This window comes from Tyto alba, unplaced genomic scaffold (assembly GCF_018691265.1).
Source record: "Tyto alba isolate M040663 unplaced genomic scaffold, T.alba_DEE_v4.0 Super-Scaffold_14, whole genome shotgun sequence".
Classification (NCBI taxonomy): Eukaryota; Metazoa; Chordata; class Aves; order Strigiformes; family Tytonidae; genus Tyto; species Tyto alba.
This window is the reverse complement of record NW_024881276.1, coordinates 48,879,008-48,906,734: the sequence shown is the minus strand read 5'-3', so window position 1 is coordinate 48,906,734 and position 27,727 is coordinate 48,879,008. Positions and strand designations below refer to the sequence as shown.

The following is a 27,727-nucleotide window of genomic DNA, read 5'->3' as shown; positions in this document are numbered from 1 at the left end:
TTACAGTCACCAAATAAATCCTACTATTCAGTCAGTACTAAATACTTCCTGGAAAAAAAAAAAAAAAATCAAAGATCATATAAGCTGTTCATTATGTTCATTATATTGCTTGTTTTAAACAGTCTTACTTACCAGCACTTACATTTAGGATCACTTCCTACAGCAAGGCCATGCTTTCAGTTTGTAAAGCTCGGAAGTCCTACCGTTTGTGCAGGATATTAACTTCATCCTGACGTTAAGAAAATTTCAGCCAAAGTTTCACAAGCCTGGGGGGAAAGGGTTTTTTTTGCCTACGTTAAGTTGCACGTGCTAGCACAAATACCATAGCATAGATATTTTGACCACACTAGAAAAAAAAAAAGTCTGCCTTGTTTGTAACAGATAAGCGATATGGAGATAAGAGATAAGGGAGGACAGTGACAGCATGGGAATTGGTTCAGGAAAAGCTGCCTTCCATCTTCCATGCAGTCAATGACCAATGGCACTTAATTAAAAAGTCAGAGTTCAGTTCCACAGCCTGTTTTATCCCAGAGGTGGGAAGGAAAAAAAGAAACAAAAACAACCCCCAAAACCCCGCAACAACACTTCACTACTAGATCCAAACAGCACACAATAAAAGCTTCCTAATTTCAATACAAGATAGACTTCATCAGGGAGAAGCAAGTGGTAGGCATTGTCACTTGGAATCAGTGGTGAAAGAGAGGTGGAGAAATGGAGATGTAGGGGAGAGTGTAAGCCTAAAATAAACCACTAGCAGGGAAGTAGAAAAAGATCAAAGAATACAGAATCGAGACCAAAGAGAAAAGGAGTGGTAAAATGAAGGCAACATACAACAGATGATGAATCTAAGAGCATCAACTCCAAACTGTTTACTATCTTGTTATCCCCCAAAAGTACATCAAAAATAAACTAGAGAGCACAGAAAACACACATTACAGAAAAAGAAAGTTTTCACAGTGGGATTGAAATAATGTACAAAGCTATATAGAACCACATGCTGAATGGAAAACCTTCTCCATCTTACATAGAGCAAGAGGCAGCTACTTTCAGATAAGAAGTACTAGAGTGCCTGATACTGAGACGTGAGGATGCTCTGAACTAAGACAGCTCATGAGTCGCTGCATTTGTAAAACAGGCATTTGACAACCTGACACAACACAGATAATTAAAAATCGACTCTGTTGTAGAGCTATTCGTTGTGCTGGTGCCAGCTACTCTCTGCACTAAATGAGGGAGCCTGTGGGGAAGGAAGAGTCCAATAGCATACTGGATACAGCATGTAACAAGAATATTAGAACTGTGCAGGGAACCTTATTACAGAACTATTTTGAACGCTGATGATATCAAGATGCCTAAAAGCAAGCCCCCACAACACAGCTGCTGTTCTGCACAAATTAAGTGTAAAAATCTACATGTTTTTCTACAGTGAGAAGAGCTGTATGTTTTGAACAAGATTTTAAACAGACATCAATTTATTTGCTAGTTCCATTAGCCACTATTCATTACCAAATGGAAGAGCACTGCAGGATAGAACACAGAAATGCTGGCAAAGTAGCTGGATGTGTCCATGCATTTATTTCCTATGCAGCGAGTCCAGCAACACTTGGCTTAGAACAGCATATTGAAGCAGCACATTTTTTCTGGGGCAAAACAGTCAATATTTACACACCATGCTTATTACTGTGGAATCTATAATCTAAAATCCAAATATTAATTTACCATTTTCTGGGGACACGAACCTTGTTGCTGCATAACCTGACCTTGGTTAGCAGCTTGACTTTTTTGCCCTCCCATTCTACCATTTGAAAACAAAGTCAGACCAGCATTTATCAGTTTAATTAGTAACACACTTGACATTTCCTACTTGAATTTCTTTCTATGAGCATTTGCCAGCAGAAAAGGACCAAAAAAAAAAAAAAAAAAAAAATATTTACTTACCCTTTTGCCATGACCAGGAGACTTAAACAAAATGAACCCGTCTTCAAATTTACTTTGACACTCAAATTTCTTAACCCATTAGACTGAAGTAAAAGTTTACGGTTAATGAAGCTTTCTTCCCTAATTGAGCTTTCAAAACTAATAAAAATCCCTCACTTCAGTACTTCTGATAACTTTTTTTTAACCTTCCTAAGCAATAACTGCATTTTATGCAAGAAGGCAACCAAACGGCATGCTTTTGTGCACAAAGTTATCAGTCATCTCTATAATTTACCTCACTTAACAGAATACATGAAACACAGAAAAGAAAGCAATTATTTTCTTTTTTATTCCCCTGGTCTTCACAGAGACCAGAACAATGTCTATAAATCTTACCTGTGTTTAAGCTATAAAAACTATATTTCAGTAACAGGTTAAATAGATACAATTCATCTGATGTTGTATAATTGGAACAGAATGTACAAGGCTGTACTTAGACATGAGTTGAACAAATTCGGTAAGACATTGCTATTACACAATGAAAACACAAAGAATCTCAGGTATTTTAAAATCTAGCCATTATAAATTAGATACAAATAAAGGCTACAGAAAGATATATATTAGATCATCCAAAACTCTGGTAGTTCTACGAAAATACAGATACTAACAAAACAGTTCTGTCAACTGCTAAAAGACATGTTATTCTCGTCACATGTAAACTAAGGACAGGAAAGTGTTCTGCCACTCAAAAACATGCATCAAAGTCTAGTACTAGTCTTTCATATGAAAATATATTTTTTTTAAAAAGCAAATTTACCTAACTATGAAGAATATATGAAATCCCGTTGATATACAGCAGAAAACAACGCTGACAACAGCTAGCATGCAGACAGGATTGTCAAAAAAATGCAGATCTTTTTAAAGAAAAGTAGTGTAGGATTAGGAAAGTATTATCTAGGATTTAAGAAGTATTTGTACGTTCATGTATTTCATTTTAGCGTGCTTTCCCTAATTGATGCTACTTGCTGAAAAGTCATTCAAATGTGGTTTCTACTGGCTCAAATTCATCTCCTCATTATTAGAAACGCCTCCACATATTTACTACATAAAGCACTTGCAGCAATGCACTGATAAATACAGCTTTCAATGTAACATGTTCTAATTGGTAACACATTTTATTCTGATGTTTGTACCTTCGACATCAGGAAGCAATGCTGCACAAATAATAATGGTATTCAGAAGAGTCACAATTAACAAGATTAAATTATAAAAGTGCTTAGCCTATCAAGCATGCTACTTGCCAGACAGCCAACAGAAGAATATACAGACAAAAGAGTTGATAGTGAATTCTGTTTTGCTTTGTTTCCCTATATATATTTAGGTAGGTTAGACACCAGCGAAAGTTGCATTCATCTCCCAATACACACGACAACAGTTCTACCAAGACCATGAGAAGGCCTATTTGCTATACAATAGCTCATTTTTTTCAGACCAAAGCTTCCACAATTACTACTCCTTCTTTTCAATTGGTAGTTAGGCTACTTGAATTTTACATTTTTAAGTCATATAGCATACTAGCTTCAGGTTTCAGAGTCTTTATATATATTCATACACATGTATAAAATACTAGAACCTTAACAACAGAGCCCTACAAACTGAGGTTCACTGTTTCTGCGCTTAACTTGCCACCACTCAGACTGTGAATCATTGCAATCATATTGGAATGTTTGTTCAATTCTTCCTTCTGTAGTTTTACAAGCGTTTCTTTTTCTTCCAAGCGTCCTTCCAACTGGGATTTTTGAACTTCCAGAGACGATGCCTGCAGAAACAAACAAAAAACTTATAATTTCCTTTATTATCAACTGAAAAACACACACCATGCAGTGAAAGCTGAGTGGCCTGATGGTGAATTTAAGCAAGTAATTAAAAAGCAGTTTTAAAATGACAAGCTTGTTTCAGAAATATCTTTCTAAGCTCTACATTTGGTGCACATGAATGATTACAGCTACCGCTACACTTCAAAATGTTAAATACGATGGGAAAGCACCAACCCCCATGTCATCATTGTCCTATTTAAACAGCAGAAGTGTTCAGAGTTAAGCCATCCACGTTTCAAGCCCCACATCAGTAACTATTTACCAAGAACAAGGGAAATATTTGCTATATACTAGATAATATTGCCGGGAGAGATTAGGGTTTGCTTCCAGGGAATGGAAGTACAGAAAATGCATTTGCCAGACTGCACATTTTGCATGTAAAATGAATCTCTGCCTTGTGAGTTTACAGGAAGCCTTACCTACAGGCAAGGACATATAGGCTGCACTGAAGTTTTAGGGATTTAGTTTTGGGGTTTTTTTAAACATTACCCTGTTAACTTGGTATAGCCAAACTGGTCTGTTTTGAAAAAAGACACTATTTTTCTTAGAGATAAAAAAATAGATATTTTATTAGAATTTCAATGATCAGCAAGAAAATTAGATGCATTTTGGTGAGTACATATGTAGTATATGTACCTTAATTCAGGATGTGAGAAGGGGGAGAAAGTAAGCCAATCCACATTTTGCAGTAGTCAAAGCTACTGAAGAGTGCTACATTCTCTTCTTTAATGTTGTACTACAGGGTTTGGTTGTTTTTTGGTTTTGTTTTTTGTTCGTTTGTTTTCCTTCCAAACATTTAGTGCTCACACACCATGCCTCATATAGCCTCATTAGAACCTGACTGACTTCTTTTCTCTTAAATGCAAGCTCAGCTACTCAAGAGGTATATACAATTAAAGTTGAGATCATTTGCTCTTGTTCACTACATAGACTGCTCTAGTTTCTTTAGCTACTTTACCAGTGAAATATTGATTTACCAACGCTATCAGTTAAATAGATATCTAAAATTCCAGTCTCCAGAACACAGGTGCAAATCATTCCTTACCTTGATACTCAATTCCTTCCTTGCTTGCTCCGTTTTACTTAATTCCTTTCTAAGAATATCTATAGTTTGTTCCATATCTGTTTTTTCTTTCTGCTGAGCTTTCAGTTTTTCTTCCAGAACTTTTATTTTCTGTTGCAGGGCTTAAGAAAATGAACACATTAAGAGATAGGCTGCCAAATTTAGAGAAGAGATACTGCACTGCCTGGGAAACAAGTATTTTTTTATTTTCAGACACAACATGGCTGCTAATAATTGACTTACTGAGTAGTGCCACCTACTGCTAAGTTTTGGTGGCTGCTTCCAGTCATTTGCAGAAGCATTAAATTCTTGTAATTTGCAGTTCCTACAGAAAATAGTTCTAATGGATATATTGTAAAGAGATCCTGAAGAGATATATGATGCTCTGCAAGGATTCAGTGTAGTCCATATAGTCTGGGAAATCACATTTACATATCGTTTCTAAAAAAATAAAAATTTACAGTTGTTTCATTCAACTGTTAAATTACCTATCCCTGGCTAAATAAGATTTACAGGTTATTTAGTAAAATATAGCTGCTTATCTAGAGCCCATAATAACAACATCTAGTTAATCTAGTTAGTTCTCTAAGTTCTGTGACTTTTAGAGGTGACTTACTTGTTATTTTGCCATCTCTCTCCTGTAGCTGTTGCTGTAATTCTTTCCTGTGATCTTCAGCTTCTACCAACTGTGCAACAGTCCTAAAATTGCAGAGAAATAAATTTTAATGATCAAAGTGAGATATGCCACCATTTCTCTGTCCTAAGAGGCTAGAATGACTTTTGTATCATTTCCAATTGTTGTCAAGAACTTCAAATCAAACCTATTAATTTTCAGGGTGTGAGCACAGACAGATTTTATTTACTTCCCTTCTCCCCCCCCCCCCCCCCCATGAAACAGTCATTTTCCTTATCTGATCACTGTAGAAACTACTGAAAAGGTTCATACTTGGAGCTTAACCACCAGAAACTGTTGCTTTTGATTACAGCCACAAAGCATTCAAAATGCCATGACAGAACCGAAATTGCCACTCAACTCAAGTAAAAATTCGCTGTCATTGATTAAGGATGCTAGGGTTTTAGCTTTTAAGTATGCTCCTGAATCAATGATACCATTAGTAAAACCTGTTTCAGGTATTATCTGCACAAGCACATCTATGCATAAAAATTTTCCAATACCATTCTGAACATCTTTCAGATGGTCACACAGCCCTCAAAGACAACAATTTCATAAGATATCCTCATAGCCCACATACGGGTTTGCTTCAGTCTTCCATAGTTAGAATAATAATTAGTTTCCACAGTCATTTAATATCTAGGTACTATTATCTGCTGGCATTATAGCTATAATCTGAGCACTTTATACTCTGTAAAGCTAATCTACTTTTTCCATTGCTATCTAGTCTACTTTCTAAGTCATATTCTGTCTGCCACTTGCCTAGATGGCATCTGCCATCACTCTCGTTCACTTGTTTATCTGCTTCCTAGCTACCAGTTTCTAAGCTGCAGCCTCTAGCAAGAGAGGGGAGGAATCCATTTCCATGGCCTCCATTTTACTCGTGGCAGTGCAAGAACATCTATATAACTGTTCCCCCAACCTGCCTTTAAAAAGGGGCAGCTTTCATCAGAATATCTCCCCTATTATACTGAGCTGCAGTGAAAATAAGTGTCCAAATTTATTCAGTAGCAAGCTAATGTATCAGTAGGAACATTTTTCCATTTGAATCAGAACTCAAGGCAGCAGTTTGGACTGGTCCGATTAGTGACAAAGCAAGAGCCTGGAAGCATGAAGTGAACTTTGCAAGTAAAACTAAGAATACCATTTTTAATACCAAACAGAATATAAGGCCTGCCTATGAGCATATTTGAAAGACATCTGCTGCAAAATTAAGTATCAAATAAAACTTTTCAAAGAGGAACCCTATTCCCTTAGTTGGTGAAAGGTACATCAAACCTCTATTTTAAGCCACCAAAAAGGAAAAAGTTGTAATTAGACCTCAAGAAGACGTAAGTAATGCTAGCTTTATGGTTGGAATGATGTTTTACACCACAGACAGAATACCAACCATCACTACTTCCAATATAATTTTTAAATATATTAGTTTAGTAGGGTTGGGGTTTTTTTGGATCTGATAACATTACAGAGAAACCTTGCAGGCTAAAAGGAAATACATCAAAAGCTTTGAATTCTTAAATAACCAAGGACACATCCCCACCCCCTGAAATGCACCCAAGAATTGCGTTGTCTTCATTGCTCTTTCTAATTCCTACTGTCACTGAAGTCTGTGGGTATTCCTCCCCACCGCCAACCTATACAGGAGCAAACAAACCACCAGTCACTCCTACAGGTTTTCATTTAACATACACATCTAAAGCAACCCTAAAGCATCTTTTACTTCTCCTAACTCCACTTCTCAGATGTTACTTAAACAATTGAAAAATTGAGACTAAAGTGCTATTTAATTTTATTGTTTACCTTTAATTTGCTTTAAAGACTGAATTGAACTTACTTGTCATTCTGCTGCTTGAGTGATTCATTTACTTTCTTCATTGCTTCCATCTGTTTATTTATTGAATTGCATGTAATCTGTAGATCTTTATATTGTCTTTCAGTTGTTTCATACCTATAAATGAATTAGGGGGTTATGGTTGAAGAATGTAAATGCTTTTGAAAAGCTATTACTTTAATAGTTTGTCAAATAAAAATACTTGACATAATCTGTGCAATAATCCCACTCAAGCTAAAAACAAGGTGTTTTGCTGGGGGGGGTGGGAGGGGGGCAATGGGAGTGTTGGGTTCAGTTGAGGATTTTTTGGTGGTAGTTTCTTGCTTGTTTGGGTGGTTTTTTTTTTTTTGGTTTGTTGTGTTTTTGAAATTAACATACTTGGAGGAAGAAAAAACTCCAAGTCAAGCTTCAGTGGTTCCCTTACATATTGTTAATTATTAATGATCAGGAAACAACCTTACTCCAGTAGAAAACTCTTAGGAACTCACAAAACATACAGAGAGCTTCAGAAATTTGACATACAAAATCCTGTTACAAATTAGCTATTTGCAGACATTTTTTAAGGGACCTTTTAAGTCAGTCTATGATCCCCAGTTGTCTTATGATACTAAAACCTGAACATACTGAAGACAAAGCAGTGTATATTTAAAGAAGCTTTGAGGGAGATCTCATGCTCTAAGCATATTTTTCTACTTCCCTACCGAAAGGAAAATTCTCTCTCCTGATGTCAGTTATCCGATTGTTTTTAAGAACAGTATATTTAAAAGTGTACAGATTGTTTGGAAAGCAAGTTTTCGCTTTCTAAACACACTGTAAGGATCAGAAAGCTATTTTATTCCTTCTCTGGGAAATTTACAACTGTTAGATACTAGACTGAGGCTCTTATTTCACATACCTGTGATTTCATCTTATTTCAAATACGTGTTCACAGAGTGTATGGCTGCATACAATTCAAGCAAAAAAGAAGGCACTTCCACAGCGACCCTATTAAATACTTATTCAAGAAATACCATAATGTACAACACTTTTATACATTTTTCTTTCCTCAATGACTCCCTTAGGAGCACCAATCTGCCTAATAAAATGACTGTTCCCATTATTAAGCAAGAAAATTGCTCAGTTTTATAAGCTTCTTTGCCTTGCTGACACCTAGTGACAAGACCAGCTCATATGAGTTGAGAAGCCAAAGCTCTTTTAAGCCTTAGTTCTTCCAAAGAGTATTCTAGTTTCATAAACTGCTTCTATCTTTACCTAGATTTTGTGTCTCGTCCTCTTTTAGCTTAAGAACCTAAAGAAATAATGCTTATGAATAATTCAAGGCACACAAGGTACCTCCTTCCTACCTCACTTCTACCTAATTTCAGTGAAATTTGCTACAGGATTGATCAAAGATGCAAACTCCTACTGTATGCAGACATACTCTTACTGGCCGCTTCTCCAGGCTATCTATAGCATTCATTAAGACAGCATATAAGATCAAAGAAAGAAGCCAAATATGGTATAATACTAATAGAAACTAAGCATTGTTAATTCTGTTTCTTAGAGAACAATGCCCCTTTTTATACAAAGTTAGTGCTATTTTCTAAACTGGACCTTCAACACCTACAACTTTAGTTCTCACTCCATTTAACATATTAACTTCCTGAATGACTTAAGTTAACCTCATTGACAAGCATACAGAAGAAAAAATAATGATTTTTTTTTTTTCCACATAAAAACACTAAGTAGCATGCAACATTGCCCTTCTAATGTGCTTAGTCCAGTAAAGGGCTTCATCACTCTTTGAATACAAAGTATTTGCTTAGAGATCTTATGTGCCTTACCTCTGAAGAAGATCAACAGAAGATTTTTTCATTATTTCATGTTCTTCGGCAACTGTTTGTAATCTCCTGTTGTGCTGAAAGAGCTGTTCAATATCAGTCTGTGCTCTTTCAGATTCTACCTCCTGAGCTTTCAGCAAATCATTAAGTTCTTCATTTTTTCGTTCTGCATCCTTCAACATTGCAGCAAGAGTTCTTGCCTTTGAGTGGAAAGACACCGCCCCACCAAAAAAAAAAACCCCACAATTACAAGCAATTCTGTTTCACAAGTCACTTTGTAATAGGCATATTTGAGGCCACAGATCTAACACTAAAATGCCATCAGCTACATCAAGAAAAGGATCTCTCATCTAATATTAACTAGAAATTAATTTGTTCACTAAATTCCTTCTGTTCCCTTTATAGACAGCGTGAGGGGAGAAGGAAGACGAAAGCAAAATATGATAGATTTTAGCTATGGATTTAGTAATCTGCAGCCCAATCTTTATTATAATAGGAATGATTGAGTTTTCAGTGCATACCTCAAATACATATCCCACAGAAGCAAGCTTTAGTTGAAAGTTCATCTTTGACAAGTGATTAAAAGGCACAAACAGTTCTTCATATACCAGCAAATTCTGTATAGAATTCTAGTAAGGCACTTGATAATTAATAAAGATTACTACCATTAAATTAACACGAATGGTTAACAAATGATAATCGGTACAGTAGATTACTTTTGTTAACTTCCTGTAAGGGAAAGGACATTAAAGAAAACTGTCTGAAAGAACAATCCAGAGAAAAACAGGATGTTTATGATGAAAATCCAGACTGCCCTAACTTGCAAGCACAACTTAGAGCTAAGCAGGTTTGAGTTTTCACACGTGCAATCACAGTTAAAGCTACCTAGACAATTATGAATCAGCCCCACCTCAGAGTCCCATAAGGAAGCTCCTGCTACTTACCTCGGACTCCGCCTGGGCTCTCTGACATCGGTACTGAGCCATCAGCCTATCGGCCTGAGCCAGAGCTAGTGCCTTTGCTTCCAAAAGGTCTTGCAGCCTAGTTTCTTTAGACTGTACACAGGCAGAATGTTTTTCATTAACACTTACTGAATGTACAGACAGCAATGTACTCATACACATTAAGTCATACTCACTGCTACCACTGACAGCTTCTGCTCATAGACATCCATTATGTCAGATATCCTCATATCAGTGAATGGCTGCTCCATCTGCAGAAATGTTTTACAGTTATTTCCACTGTAAATTTGTATTTATTTAGATAGGTAATGCGTGCCTAAAGAGCTCAGTAGTTTTGTGAAGTCCACCCGTCCACGAGATTGAGTCTTACTTTTACATCTGAGACCAGTCAGCTCAAATGCATCCACCCGGCTCTTGTGGAAAGTTTGTGACTAACTGAACTATTTAGGCTGAATAAGTCTGCAGAACACAGTCCAGCATCAGGAAAGGGTAACATCAGCACAAGGTTCCCTTCCCCTTGGTCTCATCTTTTCTGGAGAATTAGCAGTCCTCTCATAGGACACCTGAAGTAATTTGCCCTAATGTTAACAGCACAAAATAGCTAAAAGCCCTTGTTCATACTCTGTGGACTTCTCAACATTCAGATTGTCAGAAAAGGCCCAGGAAAGTTCTTCTGAAAGGATACTACCCAGAACAGAACTTACTCTGTTAACACATTGACTTACTAGAGGAAATTTTCCATATATGGCGCAAGTCCCATGTGTTATCAAAATATATGCTCAAATCAAGTGAGAATGCTACTTGGTGATTTCAGGATTTTTTTTTTCTTAGACAGTGCTACTGTAACACCAGTTTTGAGCAGCTGTTCATATATATTGATGCATGACCCAGTGCAAGCTATCCCAGCTGTTCATACAATGAACAGCTACTGAAAAGCTACCATCTTTGCACCATTTTCAACCATTACTAAGATATTTTTGCATATTAACAGTAGCCACTGCAGAGCTCCAGTTGTTAATTATCCTGTCCATAAAGTAGAAAAGAAGTAGTTAATTTTCCTGCTTGCAAACTTGTGATCTCTGTCCTTTTAGATATCACTACTCTAAGAAAAGCTTCTTTAAGTTCCCTTCACTCTCTCTGTACGGTAATACTATTAAAAGTGTTTTCTCAATTATGTTTTTACACACATTTCAGCTTCACACAACATACGGAACACACACAGATGAAATACTGGATATTTTAAGTGAACGTGTATATTGATTTTTGAAGGAAAGTTCTGCTAATTAGGAGGTCTAAGAAAAGATTCACTCAATTTCTCCCCTCAAAAGAAATTATATTGAAGCAGCTTTACAATCTGTCACATTACTGGAAGCTGCTGCATTACTGTGGCTGCTACACTAATATATACTAATTACACTAATATACATGCAGCCATGCACATACAGACTGTCACATGCAGTCCTGAAAAGGACGATCAACGGGAGCATCCAGCAGCAGACTATGAAAGTAAGCCAATGAAGGCTCCCTTGACCTTTTTCACTATTGTTCCATCAGCTGACTGGAACTGGTAGGTTGCCGAGTTTCACCCTTATCAGTTACAACATAGAGAAGAGGCCTGCAAAGCTAAGGCTGGAGGCAATGCTACTAATACAGATAAACTGATCAGGGACTTTCTGTTCATTTTCCCAATTTGCATACTCTTCTTTTAAGCCAAAAGAAGATACAAGCAACAATCCAGCACTCGGTCTAAATCAGCTACAAAGCAACTAACTTGCTTTGAACAGCAAAGAGAAAGAGGAAATATTCAGTATCTGACAGTATGGCCTGCAAAGAAGCACACTGTATGTGGTGCCTGTTTGAGCATCTCATTCACAATGCATGTTGCTGCAGAGGAAAGCAAAACTTTCCTCTGAAGTAACAACAGTGGCTTTCCAAGAAGACCACAAAAATTTAACTGCAAATGCTGAAGAGTCAGCTACAGGCAAGAAAAGGAAGAAGCTTGTATGAGTGTTTAACTATACAAGAGATGCACCACCCTCTTCTAAAGCAGCATATAATCTCTATGTTATCACAGGCTATTTCTTACGAAGTGGGAGGAAGAGGGTCCCTGTACACATCCCAGAAGTCTAGGCAGTTGAAACTGTACCTGACACCTTCCTCCACATCTGACAGCTACAAGAGCGTGGGCAACCCCCGTGGAGAAAAGGATCTCAGCACGGAGCCCAGCTTCTGATTTAACACAAATAATCATCATTGAATTCTTCTGAGGAGCTCAGTAAAAGAAGCATATTCTGAATAGGTAGGAATCTAAACTGAACTCAGTTGATACATGCATTATAGCCTGACACTTCGATTTTAATTTCCAACCCCCTAGTTAAAAAGTGCCAAATATTTAACAAGGGTATATAAATTCTACTAACCGCTAGTCCAGAATTAAGTTTTTGTATTAATTCCTGAATATTTGAAGCTGTGGATTCATCACTTGAAGGACAGGATGAAGAACACCTCAAAGCAAGGTTGGTCATGGGTGACTGCATTTGGATTCTTTTTGATGCGTGCTCTGTTTCTTGTTGTCTGTAAGCATTATTTGCTGCAATGCTTTCACCAAGCCTGCATAGACATAAAGGCTATTAATGAAATAGCCTGCTACAAATATCACTGCAAGAATTGAAGATGAGAACAATTTCATAACATAATTAACTTGTCTTCCATTGAAAACAGATTACAGTAGAGTCACATTTGCATTATCACACAGCATTAAAATGTAGTATCAGACACGTGTCCAAACTGTCCGGAGATACAGAAAGAAAAAAATGAAAGCCTATCATGGCTAACCTTTAGAAACAAATGCAGTATCTCACCAGAAGGTTCATGGTGTTCAGCTCTTCTTGAGCAGACGAGATGATCTGTCTCTTATTAGCCTTAGAAACAGGTTACTTCACATATTATTCAACTCAACTAGGCCACCATTTTTAAGAAGACTGAGAAGGTATTTAGTAAGAATTTTTATTAGGCATAAAAATAAGAAGATTGAGTCATGAAAAGCCAGTGCCATCAATAAACCTGAGTTTTTCCTTGTCTGAAATGCTATTTTACAATATTACTATATTGAGTACAACACATTTCATTTTGTAAGTTTTAACCAGAATTTAAGTATGCAGATAAAAGTTCAATCAGTTAAAATTTGTACAGGGAAGAGAACACAAAAGCCTAGACAGAAGTAATTACAGTATGTATATTCCAGTGTGTGCATATAACTTGTGGTTAGTATTTTCAAGGCAGCTACTAATGACATGTTCTAAATCAGAGAGAATGAAAAGAGCTGATTTTTGAGGCACCAGTCAAAAATTGTTTCCTCTCAATAAATTCCTTAATTACTAAGTTACCCCAGACACTTCACTGAAGTGCTGTCTCAATTGCTTCCTAAGTGAACAAAGCCTATTTTTAACTTGCATTTATAGACATGTTATTTGGCTATTCCACTGTACAACTCCAGGCATATTGGATCGTACAGATTCTTCTTTCTTCCAGCCAGACTATTTGTTACTGGCCATTATAAAAATGTTTTCTATATCCACAAAATAATGTGATCATAGAATAGTTGAGGTTGAAGGGGACCTCTGAAGATCATCTAGTCCAACTTTCCTTCTCTAAGCAGGTTAGCCGAAACCATTGGACGTAGTCATGGGCATCTCAAAAGGATGAAGACTCCACAACTGCTCTGGGCAACCTTTTCCAGTGTTTGACTCCCCTTACAGGAAAAGTTTTCTTATATTTAAAGAATATAAAGAAGAATGATCTGGCCAATGTCTTCCTCATCATCTCTGATACTCACAGGCTGACCTCCCACAGCTCATTTACTTGGCACCAAAGATCCTCCACAACTGCATACATCCTGCAGGAGAGAAGGCCACCTCCCGCACTGGCCCACCTTTAGTAAGAGGTCCCAAGCACCCCCTGCAGCCTGAGACCTCCAGAGCTACATGCTCTTCTGAAACTCTATTTGGGTTGGTGCTTCAGCTTTTAAAATGTATTTTGTACTCATTTTGATGGTTTTACAAACATTCTTCCACTTAAACAACATGCCTTAGCCCCCCCACACCCATGCATTTCTCTCGAAGTCTACAACTAACTATAGTACTGTTTGGTAATCATAAAAACAGCACTGTGATTTCAGGATGAACAGTTTTAGACTCTTGTTACTGTGGCTCTTATCACTGGCCTATTTTTTGGGTTATGATAAAAAAAGAGTATAGGGTGTGGGGAGGTTTTTGTTTGTTTTTTAAAGTTCCTGTACATGCCGCTATCTTTACAAGCTTTCTCAAAAACAACCAAAAAATCACAATGAGGCAAATTACCATGATTTGGTTAGGTCATCTTCCTTCACTTTTTCCCCCATATAAGTAGTAATTCAGTCACTGTTTCAAGATAAGCTAGTTATGTTACAAATCTTTCACTTGAAAAAAGCATCTCAAATGCCAAAAAGGCATCTGTCTGGAAGTCCTTTCAAATAATTCTCATTTTTGTTTTTACAGAGCTCTGCTAACAAATAGAGAAGATGTTTCAGATTGTATCATGATCTTTGCAACCTGAAAAAACAATTTAAGATGTTCTTTTCCTATTCTATTGCATCTACAGAAATAACGACTCCATCAAATACAGCTTCTCAATACTTTTTTTCCACTATTTATACCTCCTTATATAATACCTTAACTTCCATCTGCCTGTGTCTTACCCTATTCTGTTCTTTTTTGGAAGTTACTGCAAAAGGGTAAGCAAAGCTTTAGGAACTGAAGAGTGACACGTCTGACAAAGTTCAGTAGAGAGAGAAATCTGACAGAATATTAGACAAACTCCAAGGAGAAAGTTCCAAGCACAGACTTCAGACAAATGAACCCTGAGGGACAGAAGTCACTCACGACTATGCTTTCTATGATCTGATATTAATTGAATACCATCAGCATTTGGACTACTTCCTCTGGCCTCCAAGATCACTACTGTCTCTTAATTGCAGAAGAAGAAAAAAAGACAGTTTTTCCAAAATTTCTGTGTCTGATGAACTGAAAGTAATATGCCAAGAAACGTGACAATCACTAACCCCATGAAAATATCAAATCCTACCAGATTACCACAAAAAAACAAACTTACACTATGGCGGGAAAATCTGGTAAGGGTGCAGCCTCAAACAGTATTCTAAGGCCCACTTGGACTTGCTCTCTATGTTCTGATGTTAAAGCAAACGTCAAAGGTGTAATCAAGTGTTGATCCTAAAAAAGAAACTGCTTTGGTCAAAAAAAGATGTAACAGTCCACAACAACAACAAAAACCAACCCAATACCACCCAGATATCATCGTATCAAGACCCATGAGCACAGGAATGTTTTATTCAAAACTTAAGATACCTTCTTAAAGTTTGCCCTTCTAAGTTTCTCAGTCTTAAGTCAATGGAAGAGAAGTGATTTTAAAAATAGTTTATGCTTCAAAGTATTTAAAAACATGTTTTCCCATTAAAACAAATGCAACAGATAAAGAGACTAAATTCCTTCAAGTACTTGATGTCCATCATAAAGAGATACAAGCTTAAGTTTTATAAGGATTTCCTGAGGACTGTGAAACTTTGTTATCCATTACATTACATGATTCCTATTCCTGAAAGAAAACCCTCCAAAACAGCATGATGTGTTTGACTGACTGGACTACTTTTCCATCTACAAAGTAAATTATTAAGGTACAATCTCACAAATAGTTACCAGAAACTGTTTTGACTATGCAAAGTCACAGATTAGATGTATTATTTAATAGTAACCAACCCTACAAATAATTATATGGTTGCGATAACTTTTTTCTAGTTTGATATCTTTAAACTGCAGTCCTAATGAAGTCTTAAAAAGATAATTCTTACCAGGCTGCTGATTTATGATTTCACATGCATTACTGGAATAAATGATTGGAGTAAAAGCAAACTGTTCTTATTTTAGAAGAATTAACAATGAAACAGCCTTTAAGAATTGTGCCCAGGGGACTATGGTTTCCTAGAAGTTTTACCACTTCCAAGATAAACATGCAAAACATCCAGAACAAACTACTGTAGCGCAGTGACACTTTCCTTCACAGATGCGTTTCATAAGATATTTTAAAGTCATACCTGTAATATTTTATAGAAGCTGACCTCCATACCAGGTACATCCTGCTTTAGTCTGCTCATAAGATCAAGTGTTTTCAAAATAATATCAGCAGCAAGTTTGCTTTTAAACACAAAAATAAAAAAGCAAAGTGGGTGAAAAAAAAAAGGCAGAGTGAGATTTTTCATATCAGCACTGATAAAAAAATTCAGTTTAAAAGTATTAATAAATACCTTCACAAAGAAATTAAATATATCTAGCAAGACAATAATGCCAACACCAAGAGATCACCAAGTTCCTTGGACATGCTGCTGAGCTTCTCCAGCATGTCAAGGATGGCAACAGTGAGGACCAAAAAACACAATTTCAAGTTGAAAATGAGGATTGAATAGTAGGTCTACTTATAATTCACTGTTTTTTGGCCTTATAACTCTTAGTTATATCAACATTCAGGTTAATGACACTGAGCTGAAGGAACGCATATTCCATTTGCAGTGCAATAATTCCCTCCCACACTGATGTGTGATATTTTTTGAACTCTGGTCACATAAAAACAGAATGAAAAATTCGGTGCCTTGAGCAGTTCTAGTAAGCTTCAACTACATGAGGTTTAAGGTCATTGTTCCAAATAAGTCCACCTCCAGCTTACGCTAAAGAGTATCTGAATATTTAAGCTAGGTTTTGCTTATTGAACTGACCCACAATATTACTTTGTATTGCCACAAAAATACTAAGTTTGATTTAAAAACGGTATTGATTTACATGCATTTAAAAGGTACTTTCAACTACAATATTCGTTCCATTGGAATAATATCACAACTCTCACACAAGTCTTGCTAAATTAAATTTTAGATAAATTTGTATACTCACCACATTTTAGAGTCCACTATTTTTGTCCCCAAACCAGTATCAATCCCACTATAGGTAAATTGTTTTTCTATTAGAGACGTGCATTGGCTGGCAGTCAGTACCTTCGAGGCATGCATTTTCAATATATCATCTCTACAGAGCAGTAGATTGAGTTAAGAATAAACTTAATATACCTATGCTTAGGTTTTGGCACCAAAAGGCAACATTTTCTAATAATGAAAGACACAAAAGTTAGTGTATCAAAGCACAAGAGCCTCCAAAAGTGCTTTTAAAACACAACTACATAAACCACTTAAGTTATACTTAATTCACAAGCCAAGTAAGCTTTACTTCTCAGTTAAAACACACACTTGGAAGTAGACAACTAAGGACAACCACAATAAAATGAGTGGCATAAAGAAAGATTGCAAGAGATGAAGATGAGAGGCAGTGAACAATCAGTCCCTAATACAAGAAGTAGTTTTCTAAGCCTGAACTAGTAAAGAGACCTCTTCAGACCTCATCTTAAATGCAGGACTACATTCTGCAGTTATGTCCTCCTTACTACATGACACTGTGGATGCTAAGAGCTCCAAGAGGAGTGTAAAACTATCGTTCCATATTACTTTTCATTGTTTCACCAATCTAAATTTGTATCATATTTGTTTGGGAACTGCACTTGACCTAGCCAGGCAAAAATACTATACTGATCAATAAGATGGCCACCCAAACTCCCCTTGCAATTCCAATGCAAGCCACTCATCTTCATTTTTGATCTGCAAAGTATTTCTATACTGTTGAATAGCTACCACATTTTATCCTGCACCTCCATGTTACAAAATAATTTCACAGCAATTAGAAAGCTACTTAAGGTCTTTCAGTAAAGTCCTAAGTAAAATTAGGACAGTTACTGTCATTACAAACTACTAAAGTGACCCAAGATGGACATTTCTTTTAACATCTTAGAATAGATCATGGTGGAAGAATAATAAATTAACTGTCAATATGTACATAAAAAGGATATTCGTCAGGACATTAATAGCCTTGACCATTCTTTCATACTTTTTCTTCACTAATAGCTCATCCACAGTCTGTTCTGGCATCTGAAGATGATCAAGAAGAACGGGCAGCAAAACATCCACGAAGTGTTCAGCTGAGGTGCTCTTCCCGGTATTAATAACATCCTGTAATAAAGACATTTTATTTTATGTCAATATTTTAAACTACATAACAAGGAAGCCGAGCCTACTCTACACCCCTTCCTCCACTAGCCTGCCTTCAAGCTTTCCCAGCCTCTTGCTATTTTAGGTTTAAGACTGATGGTCAGTATTGTACTGGAGGAGGAAGCTTAACAAAGAGAACAGTAACAGCAGAAACTTCCTCACTTCGACAAGTCCCAGAAAGCAAGTCTTTGACAGCTTTGTATCAACCTCATGACTTCATGAACTGCCATATCTTCCACTTAGCTTTCAAAACAGACGTATTTCTAAAATACAGCACATCTTTAAAAGAAAAGTACAAAGCTTGGAATTCTAAGACAGGGAAAATTTTGTTTCAGGTATATTTTTATATCCTATTTTTCAAGTAAAATGCAAATGGTTGTTTAAAAATCAATTAAAAAATATAGCTACTAAGAAGCTCTTTAAACTCAATTATCAGTCTTGGTACCTCAAAAATCTCTTTGAATAGTTGCAGTGCTAGAACTGAACAGTCTTCAGAGCCTTCCAATGGTTGGTTTGACAAGTGCACCAATGCAACAGATGGTTCAAAAGTCTTTGAGCGAGTCACAATTCTGGTATTTCCAGAGACTGGCAAGCCAGATGGTTCCAGTATTGCCTGCCGCAGGGTATGACGCAGTTCCATCACAGAACAGAAGGCAAGCAGCAGCTCTAAGATCTGTGTGAAGTGAATGAGAGTTCAAATGCGTTTAAATCAAGTACTTATACAGAAATTGCAACGCCCATAGCACAAGTCTAAGGAGACATGTAAGTTCTGTGCAAGTCCTTTTAGCACTTTAAAGTTTTCTGAAGAGTAGTTTTCTTTCCCTAAAGCCAAGTCAGCAGCAGAAACACAGTTCATTAGACTGATGAAGGCTTGTAATAGCATTCTGTGTACTGCTTTCCCTTTTTTAAAAAGCATGACAGCTGGCTAGCAATCTAATAAGCAGTAGAAATGCATATATGCTTAGAATGAAGAAAGCTATGGAAGGGAAAATATTCTGAGGCAAGAATGGATGCACATGTGCATACTCAGAGATGAAGAGGAAAGCACCCTGGAAAGTTCCTTGCCAATAAGTCTTCCTAAATAAAACCAATAAGCAACAACAAAATCACATACACAGAAACATTAGCAATCATCATTTACTATGATATGAAATACATTAATTAAAAAGCTTAATATTTGTTTCACATATGTATTTAATCCAAATATTTTCACAACATTTAATATTTTAGCCTTTAGCAACAGATAGGCAATGTTTCATTTACATAAGGTGGTAGTGAGACAAAATTGAATGCAACAGTTAACTGATTAACCAAATGTGGCATCAATTTGCTCAACTAATATGACAGAACTTATTCCTAAGGCAGAAGTTAGCATCATGGTTCCCTGATCATCAGTTTAGTATGAACAGTATTAATTCAAGCTCTAGCCAGTGAAGTGGGGTACAGACTGCATTCCTGGTAGATCCCAAAACTTCTAATTAACCAAAGCACAAAAGGTGTTTATGTTGGCTTCCTGCTTTTATGTCTGTGGCCTGAAAGCAGACACAGTCTGGCAAAAAAACAACCATTACAAATTCAACTCGACATCCTTTTGAACAACTAGAAAATATAAACCTGGTTAATACCATAGGTCACTTAAGAGTCCTGAAGTCAACGTGTTTCATTATCGACCCTCGTACACAAGGAACCTATTTATGACTAGAGTGGTAGAACTAGATTAGGAGTTGTATCCTCTTAGCCTTAAACTGAAAAAGTATAAATACCTTAGATGATGAATCAGGATCCTTTCCATGAAGAAGATCTAATACTTGACCAAGGCATGAGGTAAAGTGCTCATATCTACAGCACACACAGAGGAGGAAAAAAAAAAAAATTGGAATTTCAACACACCCATACATTTATACTGAGTGATGAATGCAAGTGCCCTGTTCTCCTCCTTACCCCAAACACTTCAAGTACAGTGATAGTTTTGAGATTGTAATTTCTATTTTAAAATAAACTAAGCTTTAAAAACATTCTAATGAAAGAAAATTCCTTAAAATAAGCCAAGATTTTTATCTATTTTTACTGCTAGATCTAGATTGAAATTCAGCAACTAATTTCTGCTAGCTGAATTTGCAGAACCACTAGTCGAGTTCTCCGCAGAACTACTCTGTGACACCCTCCAGTAAAAATTATAGCTTTAACCATACTATTCCACTTCAATATAGGCCTGTAAAAGGCAAGATAGCTATGCATCAAGTTGTCTGTCAATACTGTCCAGACAAAGAATTACTCAACAAGCTATTTAAATATTCCTCGAGTGACAATTAAAAAACAGATTTTGATTCACACTTCTGTGTGAAACTAATAACACAAGAATCCTTTAGTCTCAGGTGCAGCAGCTATAATCAACTAGCAATATTCAAAAAGCATCTAGGGAATTTTTTTTCCATGTTTGGTTCAGAATACAAATAGCATACAGAAAAGAAACTAAACAAGAGCTTATGAAAAGTATCCTGTACTTTGAGGAAGTGAAGCCATACCTGGTAAGATAATCTGCAACTTTGGGGTTCTTCAGAAGATCCATAAGTAGATCAACAGAGTATTTTCTTGTTAGAGTACCATCTCCATTTACAACAATATTGAATATTAACTGAAATGTCTGATGGATATTTCGAGCATGAAAGAGCTAAAAGGAAAAAGGAAGTTATGTGGGGGCACATACTTTCCTGGGTCTCTTGCTTATTAAAGGTAGCTGGAATTAGAATTTTATTTGGCCAGTGTGACAGTTTTATCTACAACTTCAGAATAGAACAGATTTCAAAGTATCACTTACTTTTTCTCCTACTTCTTCATTTAAAGTAAGGCTTGATAATACTGACAGTGCAAACACAACCATGGTCAAACTACTGTGGGCCAGGAAACTTATTAAGGTACGATAGAAACTCTTCACATTATTCTGAAGCAAAAAGGAGAAACATATGCATTATAAATTTTATTCTGTTCTATAAAACACCAGATGGACAGATTGCACATATTTATACGCAAGCCATACAAATCATGAACAATAATATTACAAAAAATATATTAGAATGATAACAACTCTCTAGGAAATCTATTTTAGTGTTGTACTGCACATTATAGTCATTGACATCAACACCTAAATTGTCTATTGAACTTGTATAAGTTAATAAAATTTAAAAAACACCAAGGATGAAATTCCATCATTATTTTAAAGAAACAGGTGAAAGTAATTTTGCTAGTCTCTAACAGAAAATAATCACGGAAAATTGAACCCCATCCCTTCTCTGTTCAGTGATTTGATCTGACAATAGTCCTTCCTTTCCCCCCATCCCTGCCTCTCTCCCAAGGTAACAGTACAACATTCAATGCTACGTAGATGAATTTCCATTTCTGAATTAAAAAATAAGTTATGTTTACACTGATTTAGGAAGAGACAAGAACTAAGTAGCTCAGATATGGATGTGTATTTGAGGATTCAAGGGCTCTGATCTACATCAAGATCAGTGGTATTTTATTGATTTATCCTTTAAAAGGCAAATCTCTTTCTTGGCCCAAGTTAATGCAGATTACCAAAAATCCAACTACAGTCTTTATATGTTAACAACATTTAGTTTTTCGAAGGAAGATTGCTGAAAATTTCATTTGCAGAGAACAGCTGAAGAAGCTGAATGCACAACACAAGCCAGTGTAATTACTCAGTCACGGAGAGAAGGAAAGAGAATACCCAACTTCCTGTTCTACTGGTTATTTTATTTTCTCCAACATGGGAGAAGCAACCACCAACTCTGCAGAACAAGCAGGTCAGGGGTATTATTGCCACAAAAAAAGCACATAAGAAATTCTAAGGTAATTCCCCACAGTCAAGCAACTCTCTTTTGCCCTCAAGGCAGAGAATCATGCCACAAAAACAAAACTCTTACCAAAGATTTTATCTGAGTTTGAATAGATAAGTTGTGACGACAGAGATTTGCCAGGAGTCCTAAACACGGTATCGTTAACTCGTCTTCAGTGGATTGACTTAAAAGAAAAGTCCAGAAGTTTAAACAAAGATGTTTTTATTAAAGCATCCACTATTTAATTAAAAGAAATTGTAGTGCAGGGGACAGAGGCAACGTGGTTGGGGGACTTTTCAATTTTGTTTTGGGGTTTTTTTGGTTTTGTTTTTTTAGACACCATTTCACCAAGCAAAGCAAAAATTCAGATTGCAATCCCCACAGTGTGGGCAGTTTTTAACAGAGCACATATGAAAAAAAAATCATATATCAGTGCTATCAAAGGTCATTTGTTGCAGGTGCTTTTAACAGTCATTAGACCTCTTACAAGGACATTTGCACAAAATTCCTATTAATCTGACAAGTCTGTTCCTACTGACAAGCATGAATTTTCTCCTGGCTTTTCTCTTTGTTAGCTCCCTGCTCCCAGGGGCATGGGAGTGGACTAAGAGATCAATTAATAATCAGTCACCCAAAGTCCCACAATCACTGCATTTGACAATCTGTAACAATATGGTTTTCCAAGAAAAATCTGTTAACTTCAGGGCAAAAATGCCACAGCTCACTCTGGAGATCAGGTTGGTGCAATATGGTAATGGCCTTCAGAAAGTGTAGAAACTTAGCTAGGTATTTCCCATAAGACAACCAAATACACACTTACACATGATGCATTAGGAATGAAACTAATTCATTGATGTTGGCACCAGTGCAAAAGACGGGAACACTGTAGGTTAGCCTCTGCAGCAACTGAATACTCTGAGGAGATAAAAAGCTATTCACATATGTCTTTCCTATAGCATCTCACTGAAGAATGTTACAAGTTACAAAAGCTGAAACTGAAAGGACAAACAAGACACTACAACTGAATTAGTTTTCACTTTGTAATGTTAACATAACAATAACACAAGCTGCTGCAAGCATATTGAATAATGTCCTACCACGCTGATGTACTTAATTAAAAGCCCCAAAAGATGAGTAAGGTTTTATTTTGATGAGTTACCTTTTTTTACCCCATCCAATTCTCCCCTTTGCCTTGTCAGCAAGTTCTCCATTCTGCCAGTGAGAAATGGGTTTTGTCCTATTGAAAGATCTAGAAGTTTCACCAAAATCCAAAAGTGCTTTGCAACCTCTTGCAGAAAGTATATTTATAGGAAAACAGGTTTGCTGTAAAGACTGCCAACAGATGTAATTGTAGTAAAGTCGTTCATACAGCATTCTTTTGGCACATAACATGAGTTAATACGAAATTAAACTCAAACATGACAAAACTCACAGCATAGGATAGCAGCTGAAACAATCTCACCTAACAAATATCTGATCAAAGAACTTAACAGTCTTATAGTTGGATCTACTTGGTGACTACAAAATCTCTCACAATGACTGGCAAGTCACCTGGATCCTCAAGTCTTCTGGTACTCCTAGTGCTTTGATAAATAGACAATCTGTGAGAAAGTGTTTTTTACTGGATGCTTATTTTCCACAGATCAAGTGCAACAGAACTGCTGGCAAATTAATTTTCTGTATTCCCCCTCCAGAAACAGATGTGATCACAGGTAGCCAGCAAGTACTTGCTGAAAGCTTAGAGCCACATATGAAAAAAAAATGTGCATGTTAAAAAAAAAAAAAAGAGAAAATTTTGCCCAACTTTACTGTCCAATGCACAGAAAGGACAGATTAAAATTCGTGAAATCAGACTGTGGGATATCATGTGTTCACAAAAAAAATAATAAAAATTGTCTGCACTTGGCTCCTAAAAGTAAGCTTCCATTAGCACAGTCTCCTTGCATTCACTGGCAGATAGCACTGACCAGAGGGAAGAAGGCATACATGCCCTGCAAGCCTTCCATGAAAACTGGCAGCTACAGCTTTCCTTTCATTCCTTCACAATTACCTGTCAAAGTATTTGTCAGACAAAAATCTCCAGGATTTTGTTATGAACATTAGGAGCAATAGCTAAATAGCTCAACTGGAACATAACCTTCCAAGCTCCCAAGCAGTGACTTCTTGAAATAATTTCAAATCCAGGGGTTTTTGCTTGCTTGGTTGTTTTTTTTTTTTTTTTTTTTTTTTCAAATTAGAGCAGACATGAAGTACAAGCAAGAGTAGAAAGAGAATACAAAGAACTCTAAGCAGTGTGAAAATGCTGTCATACTATTCTCACAGAGAAAATAAAATACACAGCTAAGATCAACCTTCCCTCAACACATTATTTCAGATAGAGCTTTTAAAGAGTTATTACATGCATAATGTATATCAGTAGCCAAATATTATTAAGCAGTAGTTCCTGTTACCTGTAATAAGACTGGGTCTCTAAGATTCGTAGAGCTTCGATGAACCACTCCTGCCAACACACTGGTCAGATTGTAGGTATCCTGAAGGGCTTCTCTAGACTCATTGTCTGAAGCTAGAATTAAAGAATTATTAACAAAAAATCCTACCTAGTAGCAAAAGCAACTGTTGTATTAGCTTCCAATCTAAGCAGAAGCGAAAGTCTTTGACCAGTTTTTCATGTATATTTCACAAATAACTAAAAATAAATCATAGGTCCTATGAACTTGCAGTTAATTGAAACACTTGTACTTTTCCTTAAGATGCTTGGACACTGCAGGAATGGCCTAGCTCCTACCTATGAAGTTCTAGTTCTGTTTGAGGTCTTGAAACCTGCACTTAAAAAGCTTTAAAGCTTAAAATCAGTGATTGCTTTCTTGCTTCATGCTATGGTGAGCAAGTAGACTAAACCCAATACCTTGAAAAGGGTTATCTAACAATAGTTAGATAAAAAAAGCCAGCTCCATTTAGGCAGTTCTGGAAAAGATGTAGCAATCAAGGATGACGGGTAAAGCAATAGATCAGTTTGAGGAAGACTAATTCTTAAAATTTTCCAGATACAGCAGGTTGGAAAAGATAGGCAAGAACCCCAGCAACAAATACAATTTTACAGTAACTGTTTCAAAAACCTAAAAGGAAGCTCAAAGAGGCAAAAACTCCAAGAATCAAAGAAGATAAACAAGGAGGCCTCATAAAGGACTCAACTCTCAAAAAATAAAAGGCATTAGAACCTATTTTTGTAATTGGGAAACTTGATGCACATAGGTCCAAGCCATTGGAGAGTCCAAACTGCTGCCCAGCAAACACTCCAATGGGAGAGGTAAACGGAGGTGATGACAGTTGTTGATATAACATGGCTTCTCCCTATCTTTGCATCCCCTAGACAGGTTTCTTCATTAAAAAATGTAGTGTTTTCAAGCTCCGAAATCAAGGACAAGATAATAATTCCTCACTTACTCAGTGAAGAAACAAATTCTGACAAGCACGATCATTGTAATTTCACAGCAATGACTTCAAATCTGCTTCTCATAGCTATTTAACATCTTATCTGGCCTCATACATACAGTCAGGTGGCTCAGCTAAGCACTCCACTACAAGGAAAACCCCTTTTTTTTTCCCCCAGGAAGTTCATCACCCATGCCACAGAATCAGCACCTGTCTCATCTTCCCCTTCACAGGTGAAAGATAAAAAGTTCACATGCAAACATTACCTAACTGTGATAGCAAAGTAACCACAGACAAGGTTAGAGATGGGTTTGTATTAGCATCCTCAAGGAGTTCTACTAGGCAACTGAGACATTCACTTGGTAAAATCTGGTTTGAAGCAAATAATCGTGTAAGCTTCAGTCCAGAGATAACCTGTAAGAGGGAGAAAACAAATCTTAATTACTCAACTGAAACAAAATATCCAACACAGAAGTCAAAGCAGAGAGTTGCATTAAATAGATTCTGCCCTATTTGACAAAAAGAGAATGTAAGTGCTACTCGAACAGGATGGTTGTATTCATATTTGCTGAAAAAAAAAAAAAGTTTTGAAAAAAAAAAAAAAACCAAACAAATTTCATTCCTGTTAATGTGTTTCCTTTACCCTTGGAAAGTATCAAGTTTACATTGTGATTGTTTATAACATACTGGGGCTTCTTTTGTTTGCTTGCTGACAGCACTTATAGTAACATCATTCTTTTTAATCTCATAGCTGTAGCAGAGCAACACTTTGTATTTCTTCACACACTGAACAGAATTAATACTAGGTTACTCTTCCTACATATGTTTTAGCATAGGTAAAAGATATGGTTTATTTCTGCTGAAAGACCAACCAAACAGATTGCTCAACACAAACATTTAGTTATCAGCCTTCAGCTCAGCCCAACAGCCTAAATTTCTAAAGATGTGGACAGGAACCCAAAGGGGCCACTCTGCAGGAAGGATAAGCAGTAACAGGTAATGCTGTTTTAGGAGCACTCTGGGCACAAGATGAAAAAGTGGAACCGGAGTTCAGAGAAGCCTATATAAAAGGATACACCTGGCACATCAATACAGGTGGACATGAGTTATACTTGCATAATAGTGACATAATATTGGTTTTGCATATCCCCTGTATACCTCTTTACAATGGGTACAGAGAAGAAAGCTAAGCTGAACACTATCTCATATATTAATGTTTTCGCAATTAAATAAATCTATATTTGAAAAAGGTACCCTGCAGCTTAAGCAACTCAGTCAATGTGTCAATCTCCCACCATACCAAGCATGCCTACCACAAGGGCAGTACAGAGGGACAGGCCAGGGAAATGGACAGGCCTACCCCTCAGCAGCAGCAAACACCCTTGGTTACCTGTTGCACGAAACTGGCAAACTCCAGATACAAAGTTATCATTCAGACTTTATTTTTTAGTTGTGAAAACATGTGATCCTTGTGGGTCAGAATTTAGGGGATATAAGAAAAAAAAAAAGTCCCCCCATAAGGCACATTACATGCTTAACCTATGTCCATGTAAACATACTAAACATAGCAGTAAATTCACACAAACACCACAAAACAGTACAATAAAGGACATAGTAATGGCCCAGGGATACTGCTAAACGCTGAAGCGTTTCATCGGTCCGACGGCCTCCTTGGGCACCAGCTCCGCTGGCAACCGCTCACCCAGCGAGTTCCCCCACCTCCAGCCGCCGAGCCCCGGGGATAGGGGGGTGGTCACGGGCCGAGACCGGGCTCCGAGGGGAGCCACCCGTGCCCCCAAACCCGAGGGAACACCAGGGCCACCCACACGTTGCCCACCGCGGCTCGGGGACCCAGGACCGGCGCGGCTCTCACCTCCAGGCTGCGCTGCAGGAGCGCCGCGTTGGGCGGTGTCTTGGCGGCCCGGTACTGCGTGACCGCCAGGAGCAGGGACTTCATACAGCCCACGGCGTCCATGGCGCCTCAGCCGGCCCCTCAGGCGCGCGAGCGGCGAACCCTACTCGTATTTCCCGCCGCCGCCGCCATTTTGATGGCAGCGCCCACTGAACGGGCGCGGCCGCCGACCCCGCGGGGCACGACGGGAGAGGCCGCCTCCGCCAT

At 37.3% G+C, this 27,727-nt stretch overlaps 1 protein-coding gene across 1 annotated transcript; it reads right to left on the bottom strand.

The window, feature by feature from the left end:
- Nucleotides 1-2,244: 2,244 nt before the first annotated feature.
- CIP2A (cellular inhibitor of PP2A) lies at nucleotides 2,245-27,727 on the bottom strand. The gene is made up of 21 exons (XM_033005287.2): nucleotides 27,482-27,727; nucleotides 25,875-26,022; nucleotides 24,627-24,739; nucleotides 22,997-23,091; nucleotides 22,264-22,360; nucleotides 21,156-21,278; nucleotides 20,863-21,008; nucleotides 20,101-20,176; nucleotides 18,783-19,010; nucleotides 18,139-18,298; nucleotides 17,136-17,277; nucleotides 16,289-16,388; nucleotides 15,292-15,410; nucleotides 12,564-12,753; nucleotides 10,320-10,394; nucleotides 10,126-10,236; nucleotides 9,185-9,381; nucleotides 7,365-7,478; nucleotides 5,474-5,556; nucleotides 4,840-4,979; nucleotides 2,245-3,736 (listed from the first exon to the last, which is right to left on the bottom strand). Exons 1-21 carry the CDS (start codon nucleotides 27,581-27,583, stop codon nucleotides 3,566-3,568), a joined length of 2,730 nt encoding a protein of 909 aa, XP_032861178.2. The 5' UTR covers nucleotides 27,584-27,727; the 3' UTR covers nucleotides 2,245-3,565.